This window comes from Chenopodium album, chromosome 11 (genome assembly GCF_948465745.1).
Source record: "Chenopodium album chromosome 11, dcCheAlbu1.1, whole genome shotgun sequence".
Lineage (NCBI taxonomy): Eukaryota > Viridiplantae > Streptophyta > Magnoliopsida > Caryophyllales > Amaranthaceae > Chenopodium > Chenopodium album.
The window spans coordinates 35,610,307-35,619,000 of NC_137844.1; the positions used below are offsets into that span (position 1 = coordinate 35,610,307).

Genomic DNA, 8,694 nt, shown 5'->3' on the forward strand with positions numbered 1-8,694 from the left:
GATTAATAACAAATTCTAGCATGTCACTAAACAATAAAGATCAAATCTTTAACCCTAACATGATACTAACATGATAGAAGAAAGAATAGGAAGCAACCTAAACATGATACTAGAAACATACATGATATTAGGAATTAATACAATCTAAGCATGATTCCTATATCAAAAGAATAATTAAGCAATGAAATTACTTACTTTGATGCTTCGTATCTCTTTCTATCAAAACAATACACACGTTAGTAACTTCAAGGAAAATATTAAATCAAACAATTAATTTAAATAATTGAAATAGGGATTTGGGACCAAACACTCAGAAATTATCAACCTTTCACGTCGAGGGAGAAGGGAAGGCTTAGAAAGAGGGAGAAAGGAAAGCTATTAGCTTGAGGGAGAAGAGAATAGAATATTGATGATTGTTGATGATTTTGAGTGAATAAAAAAGGGGAAATACGACCCTATTTATAAAGAAAGTAGTCCGAAAACGATAGAAAAGAATCAAAATTTGAATCGGAATAAAATTGCCCCCTGTCGCCAGCAATAGAGCCCAGTGCGAAATGGCAAGCATCACGCATTGCGACAGACTCTGTCGTTTGGCGACAGACTTGACGTTTTGCGCTAGTTAAAAGATTAAACACGCTTTTATATAGAATCCTCTTTTGAATATAATTAAGCCATTAAACTCCGTGTTTATCAACTTAAATCAGATTTTATGAAAATAAAACACTTGTTTTTATTTCAAATCAAATTCATTATCTCAAAAGATAATTATCAATCCTAACACTATTAGAACTCAAAAGAACCTTCTAGACTACTCTAGAAAATTAGAATCAATCCTAATAATTTTAGGAATATTAATTAATGGGCCCTCCACTAGATCATTGGGCCATAAAACTATTTCAAACCCAATTTAATACTTTGGCCATAACTTCCTCATTATTTATCGAAATTGGGCTTATAATATATCATTGGAAAGCTCTTTGCAAACTCGACCCAACTACACTATTATTGGACCCCTGTCACGGACCAAACTAAACTGGACTAACTATTTTGATAAATAGAGAAGATTTTCGAAAACAGAAAGAAAGATTTTCTATTAAAACAACCGCATCACAAAACTTTTCACACTTTTACCTTATTTGATAATCAAGCAACGTAAAAGGTACTTATCACAGGGTTTGGTTTTTGGGGAGACACAATTAGGTGTCTACAACCGTCCTCGGTGTGCCACATAAAAACCATGGGAAAGGAGGACAAAAGGGGAAAAATAAAGTAATCAAGGGGGAAGGCTATTGGCCACTAGGGCCGGCTTCATCACCATTCTCGTCCCCCATGGAATCATATGAAAACCCATCCGGGGGGACACCATGAGGGTCCCAACCACCAGTGAAACCGGGGGGCCAACCGTAGTGGCCTCGAAAGAGGTCTTGTTGCCATTGAGGCAACGGGTCGAAGGGTGGGGGAAGCCTTAGAGGGTTAGGGTACGAAAAATCAACATATGGGTAATTGGGGTCACCCCTAAAATAACTCCCACCCTAGGCAGTGTAATCATACCCGGTCTCCATCAGGTAGTTTACCCGGGGAATATCAAGGTAGGAAGGCCTTTGCCAATAGTGTCAAGTAGGACGCGATCCACTCCATTAAGGGACCAAGCCATGCTGGGGTGGCCAATTAGGATAATTGACCGGGGGGGTGACCTTACCTCTCTCCACGGCCGCACCATAAAGAGCTTGAGTTTGCATGAACGTACCTTGTTGGTTCTCAAGCATGCTTTGCATGTCAAGTTGCATGCTCATCATTTGTTGTTCAAGGCTACTCATGCCTTGTTGATGTTGATATTGTTGATGATGATGATGATGTTGCCGTTATTTTCGTCGTTGGTGTTATTGTTGTTGATGTTGTTGTTGTTGTTTTTCTGCTTCTTCTTCTTTTTCTTCTTCTTCCGCTTCCTCACCAACAAACATGTTTCTTGCTCCTCCGAAGGCGGTAGGCAACACACCATTATCTTTGGCAATCTTCTATACATTCCTAGCATCACGCCCCAAAGAAGTTCGACTGGGATATTACAAGATTCAATGGCAGTTCTTCTCAACATGCCAGTCATAAAAGTTGACGACATCCTCAGTTGGTTGAATGAAACCCATCCTCCTCATTTGGATGATGTCGAGGAAGAGATCATTGTCGGTCCCAGCTTGAGTGCAAGCGGGAAAGAAGAGCTCATACCCAAGGTTCTTGGCAATCCTCGTTTTCATTCCACCAACATCTATCTCACCCGTTTTGTTGTTAGTTTTAATTGCCTCGCAACATAGCGCAAACCAATAGCCCATGTTAAGCCGCCCTCACAACTCCTCCTTAGTTGCGATGCAAAGGGTGAATAGCTCTTCCCTTGTGAGCTTGCTCAGATCTTGCTTACTGAATACCAAATATCCCGAAATGCGGTGGAGAATTCGGAGCACTGGACGAATGATCTGATTTGCCACCGAATACCGAGTACTAAACACCCGAATATCTGAAATTGTGTGCCACCAATTGAATGCGTTATACTCGGGAAATAGACTTGTTGGTGGAGCAAGAAGGTCTACATCGGGGTGGAAGTTTAACAAAGCATTGAAATCCCAATGCCTCGTGGTGTGACGAGCATTAAAGAGTTGGAAGGAGATTTTGAAATCATTGTTCCCACAAGGTTCCTTTTCAAAGGAGGCGAGGAATTCATAGGTGGGCTATTTATAGGTTCGGTGGTGGTATTTTTCCATGGCCCTTTAACAATAGTGTCTTATGGAGTTTAGCTTACGCTTCTTTAGCTCTTTATGGTAGGGGGAATGGTTTTTGTTGACGAATTTTAAGGCGGGAAGAGAGATGGGTAATTTTGTTTGGTTTTGAGTTTGATCTTGAGGCTCTTCAATTGTAAACCGGGGCTCTTTTCTACACTTCCTTTTACTAATTTTGAGCACACACAAAATCCAAAGAACACCACAAATAACAAAGACCCAAGAAGGAAGCACGACTGTCCAAACCAACCAAATTGAATCTCAACAACAACAAAACTAGGCTTCAACTTAATAATCTGCAAATGAGGTTAGTAACAACAACAAACCCCAAAATTATAGCACCTAGTACAAGCAAGATTAACAACAATGATCAAAATCACAAAATTTTATCACTAGTATCAAGTCATACCAACATCAATACCAATTTCCATAAAAATTGAATTTAACTTAAAGAAGTCCAGTGACATTGCTCAATTGACATAATCATTGTATCAAATATAATCAATCCAACAACAATGTTCCAAAACTACACAATTATACACCAAAATCCAACAATTCGTAGCTATGATGTTTAAAAATCACACATAATCACATAAATTCCATACTTAAGCTAAAACATGTTTAATAACTCAAAAACTTTGCATATTCTAGTTGAATTGAATAACAAAGTAACAAAGTTAAGAGTTATACCACAAGGATGAAGCTTTAACTCAACCATGAACACCCACGAGCACGCAATAGTACCCAAGCTTCTTGACCACGAAAATGGAAGAAAATGGGTATTTTAGAGAGAGAAAGTGAGAATTTTTGTGAAAATAGTGAATAAATGTGGTGGATTTAGTGAAAGATCAAGCTAAATTGTGAGTTTTCTATGAGATTTGAAGAGTTTGAGATGTTAGGGTTTGAGTTTATGAGGAGAGAGAAGTTGATTCGAAAATGGAGTGTGAGAAGTGAAGGGAATCGGGGGAAAAGAAAGAAATAACTCTCGTGAAACCCAGCGATGCACGCCCGCGCACAACACTGCGCACCCGCACACGAATTCTGCGCGACCGTGCACAACACTGCGCGCCCGCACACAGGGCTCACATAGGTCGCCTAAAAGTTTCTACCCCAATCTGGAATTTTGACATCCATCGCTACGCACCTTCTCACAGTCATGCCTGCGCACAGGTGGCTACGCGCCCGCGCATAAAGAGCGCACAGGTTACACACAGCTTTCTGCCTCAAATTTCTTCTCTTGAATAAGCCATGTGCGCGGGTTCTCACAGTCCTGCGCGCCCGCACACAGGGTCTTCAAGACTTCTTCATTTCAATCCTCTTTCTCTCACAAACGAACTTGAAAAATCCTTAGCCAAATAATCTAATTACCTATCAATCAAAATTAACAAAAATGAGATTAAAATAATAGAAGAGGGTAGAAGCAAGTAGAAAAGGAGATAGAAACACGGGTTGCCTCCCGAAAGCGCTTTTGGTTTATGTCGTTAGCTCGATGCTCCTTGAGCTAAATCAAGGAGGTTCAAACGGATGATGCACATCAAGAAGTGTTGTAGAAGTCAGCTTATAAATGGGATATCCTTCATAATAGGGCTTGAGTCGGTGACCATTAACCTTGAATGGGGAATTCTAGTCCTTAGAGATCTCGTAAGCGCCATATGGGAACACCTTTGTAATGATGTATGGCCCACTCCATCTCGATCTAAGCTTGCCCGGGAAAAGCTTCAAACGGGAGTTGAATAGGAGAACCTTTTGGCCTATGGCGTACTCTTTCTTGATAATTTGGGCATCATGCCAAGCCTTGGTTCTTGCCTTGTACATGCTTGCACTATCGTAGGCATTCATTCTCAACTCTTCCAACTCACAAAGCTCTAGGAGTCTTTGCTCACCCGCACTATGGAGATCGAAGTTGATTTGCTTGATAGCCCAATGAGTCCGGTGCTCCATCTCTATGGGTAAATGACAATTTTTTCCATAAACAAGCTTATAGGGAGTAGTCCCTATTGGAGTCTTGAAAGCAGTCCTATATGCCCATAAAGAGTCAATGAGCTTAGAAGACCAATCTTTCCTTGTTCTGGCCACCATCTTCTCCAAGATGACCTTGAGCTCTCTATTAGTGATCTTCGCTTGACCACTCATTTGAGGGTGGTAAGCAAGCCCTCTCTTGTGAGATACACCATACTTATTGAGAAGTCTAGTAAAGGTGTGATGCTTGAAATGCGACCCCCCCATCACTGATAATGGACCTAGGAACACCAAATCTCAGAAAGATTACCTTCTTGAATAGATTGACTACCACTTTTGAATCATTCGTAGAAGAAGCCACGGCTTCCGCCCATTTAGAGACATAGTCAACGAACAAGATGTACTTGTTTCCTTGAGAAGAAATGAAAGGTCCCATGAAATCTATAGCCCATAAATCGAAGACCTTGAGCTTAAGGATAGGGTTTTGAGACATTTCGTCTCTTCTAGAGATGTTCCCCGTCCTTTGACACCTATCACAAGTCTTGACAAATTTTCAAGCATCCTTAAATACTGAGGGCCAAAAGAGCATAAATTGCAAGATCTTGGATGCAATCTTTTAAGCACTCATATGCCCACCAAAAGGAGAAGAGTGGCACATATGGAGGACTCTTTGAATCTCATCGTTGGGGACGCATCGTCTTAGCAAACCACCAACCCCTCTTTTCAACAAAATGGGGTGATCCCAAATATATCGCTTGGCTTCATGCTTGAGTTTTCGATGTTGTTGGGAGGTGAAATCCGGAGGTATGGCACTACAAGCCAAATAATTCACTATATTCGCATACCATGGCTCTGTCTTCTCCTCAAGAGCATATAGAACATCAACCTTTAAAGTATCTTCTATTGGCAAACCGTCTTCATGAATCCTTGCACCACCCAACCTAGAAAGGTGATCCACCACCACATTCTCGACCCCCTTATTTATCTCTCATTTCATAATTAAAATCTTGGAGGACCAAAGCCCATCTTAATAATCTCGGTTTAGCGTCCTTCTTGCTTATCAAATATTTGAAAGCCGAGTGGTCGGTGTACACTATTGTCCTAGAACCAATGAGGTAGGTTCTAAATTTCTCAAATGAATGGATAACGGCCAAGAATTCCTTCTCGATAGTTATATAATTCCGTTGCGCATCATTGAGAGTCTTGGACAAGTAATGTATAACATGAAGTTTTCCTTCCATTCGTTGTCCAAGGACCAAGCCAATGGGCTCATCTCTTGCATCACACATTAGTTCGAATGGTAGAGACCAATCCGGTCCTTGGACTATAGGAGTGGTGCAAAGTGCTTCTTTCAACCTATAAAACGATTCTTGACAAGTATCATCAAACACAAATTCTTTATCTTGTTGCAAGAGGGATGTGAGAGGTTTGACAATTAATGAAAAATCTTTTATGAAACGCCGATAAAACCCGGCATGCCCAAGAAAAGATCTCACTTCCCTCACATTGGTGGAGGGAGGAAGTTTCTCAATGACCTCTACCTTGGCTTTATCCACCTCGATGTCGGCATGGGAGATTTTGTGCCCAAGAACGATCCCACTCTCTACCATAAAATGGCACTTTTTCCAATTCAACACGAGGTTAGCCCTCTCACGTCTTTCCAAGCAACGAGATAAATTGGATAGACAATCTTCATAGGTGGCTCTTCCAACGGAGAAATCGTCCATGAAGACTTCTATCTCATCCTTAATCATATGACTAAAGGTTGACATCATATAACGTTGGAATATTGCGGGGGCATTACAAAGCCCAAAAGGCATCCTACGATACGCATAGGTACCGTAGGGACATGTGAAAGTCGTGTTCTCTTGATCCTTGGGGTCAATCGGGATTTGGAAAAACCCGAGTAACTGTCAAGGAAACAATAGAAGGAGTGCTTTGTAAGCCTTTCCAACATTTGATCATTGAACGACAATGGAAAATGATCTTTGCATGTACTTGTGTTGAGTTGGCGATAGTCAATACACATATGCCAACCGGTAACAAGCCTAATAGGAACTAGTTGATCATGAGCATTTTTCACCACCGTCATGCCACCCTTCTTATGCATAACATGTACGGGAGATACCCAATCACTATGAGAAATTGGGTAAATAATTCCCGCATCTAGAAGCTTAGCAACTTCCTTCCGCACAACCTCTTGCATGGAAGGATTAAGCTTCCTTTGCCTTTGCCTAACGGGTTTAGCATCTCCCTCTAGATAAATTTTTTGCATGCATAAGGATGGACTTATTTCTTTGATGTCATCAATGGTATAACCTAAAGCCTTCTTGAATTTTCTCAAAACATTGATCAAGAGGGAGGTGTGCTCCTCCTTTAGATTTGAATTGGTAATTACGGGAAAAGATTCATTGGAGTCAAGATATGCATACCTCAAGCCCAAAGGTAGAGGTTTCAGGTCTACCTTTGGTGCTCCCTTACCATTGAAGCTCTCTTCTCTTTCTTCAACTTGAAAGAGGTCATGAGTGAAAGAAGCCTCTTCCTCCATGCTTACATCCTTGCACTCCCTTTTGCTTTTCTTAAGCAAATCCTCATAAAATTGCATGTCTTCCTTGTGAGCACCTATCTTGGATTAATTCAATAACACACTTTCAAGAGGATCATTAGTAGCATGCAAATGGGAGTGAGAAAATTCATTGAACACATTATCAAGAACATCAATTCTAAAACATTCACCACTTGAGGAAGGTTGTTGCATGACACTATTCAAATTAAATTCAATTGAGTCTTTGTCAATTTTTAGGGTCATTTTACCCTCATTCACATCGATGATTGCTCTAAAGGTAGCTAGAAATGGCGTACCCAAAATTATAGGTATCCTCTCATCCTCATCCATCTCTAGCACACAAAAGTCCACAGGAAATGTGAACTTTCCAACTTTAAGGGGAATGTCCTCAACTTTACCCTGGGAAACTTGGTAAAACGGTCGCTAGTTGGAGAGTAACATTTGTGGGTGAGAGGGTTCCTACACTAAGCTTTTGGTAGATGGAATAGGGCATAAGACTCACATTTGCTCCTAAATCACACAATGCTTTGTCAAACTCCACGCCATTAATGGAACAAGGAATAGAGAAGCTACCCGGATCTTTCAACTTGGTAGGAAGTTTGTTGGAAAGGATGACACTACAATTGGCGATTAGGTTCACGGTTTAACACTCCCTTCTCCCACTCAAAAGGCCCTTCAAGAATTTAGAGTAGTGGGGTATTTGTTTCATAGCATAAACAAAAGGAAGGGAAACATGCAAACTCTTAATGACATCCAAAAACATCCTGAATTGAGCATCAAGCTTGGCTCTCATAAATCGTTGTGGAAAGGGTAGCTTTTCCTCTTTAGGTTGGCGATTTAGGGGCAAGGGGGTAACCTTTTTCTCCTTTGTTACCTCAACATCCTTTTCTTTCTCAACACCCAATGACTCATTGGCTTTCTCACTCTCATCCTCTAGTTCCACTTCTTCTTGAGGCTCTTCCTCAACCAAAGGGTCACTCCCAACAACCTTTCCACTCCTAGTTCTCACGGCGTACATGGGTTTAGGGTTGACTCCTTGACTTGGAAGGGTAGAAGAAGAAGAAGGGGATGAATTAGATGCAAGTTGAGCAATTTGAGTTTCAAGCATTTTCATGTGATCATTGGTTCGCTTTTTGTCCTCTTCATGTCTCTTTGATCCTCCTCACGCAATTTCAATAGAGCATCAAGTTTAGCCATTACGGGAACATTGGGGAAGTTGGGGTTGATGGAAACCTGGAGGTCTATTAGTTTGGACAAAATTAGAAGCATATTAACCCCTATTGCCTCCGGTGCCTTGGTTAGGAACATTTCTTTGTTGAATGTTTCCCATGTTACTTTGATCACCAAAATTTTGATTTTGATGGTCATAGTATTGGGAGTTAGGTTGTTGGTTTTGATTACCAT

The 8,694-nt window shown here is 40.8% G+C and overlaps 1 protein-coding gene across 1 annotated transcript; it reads right to left on the reverse strand.

Moving 5' to 3' along the window:
* Nucleotides 1-4,388: 4,388 nt before the first annotated feature.
* On the reverse strand, nt 4,389-8,308 carry LOC145566547 (uncharacterized). The gene is made up of 4 exons (XM_081625932.1): nt 8,165-8,308; nt 5,570-5,709; nt 5,035-5,254; nt 4,389-4,922 (listed from the first exon to the last, which is right to left on the reverse strand). The coding sequence occupies exons 1-4, from the start codon at nt 8,306-8,308 to the stop codon at nt 4,389-4,391; spliced, it is 1,038 nt and encodes a 345-aa protein (XP_081482058.1).
* Between the last annotated feature and the right edge of the window lie 386 nt (nt 8,309-8,694).

What these genes read in the sequence shown, in the direction of transcription:
- LOC145566547 (XM_081625932.1), bottom strand. Translation starts at nt 8,308, where the DNA reads ATGTACGCCGTGAGAACTAGGAGTGGAAAGGTTGTTGGGAGTGACCCT. An exon ending in AGAAAGAAAAGGATGTTGAG is followed by an intron (nt 5,710 to 8,164) that starts GTAACAAAGGAG and finishes ATGAAATGAGAG; the next exon opens with ATAAATAAGGGGGTCGAGAA. An exon ending in TAGTCAATCTATTCAAGAAG is followed by an intron (nt 4,923 to 5,034) that starts GTAATCTTTCTG and finishes GTATCTCACAAG; the next exon opens with AGAGGGCTTGCTTACCACCC.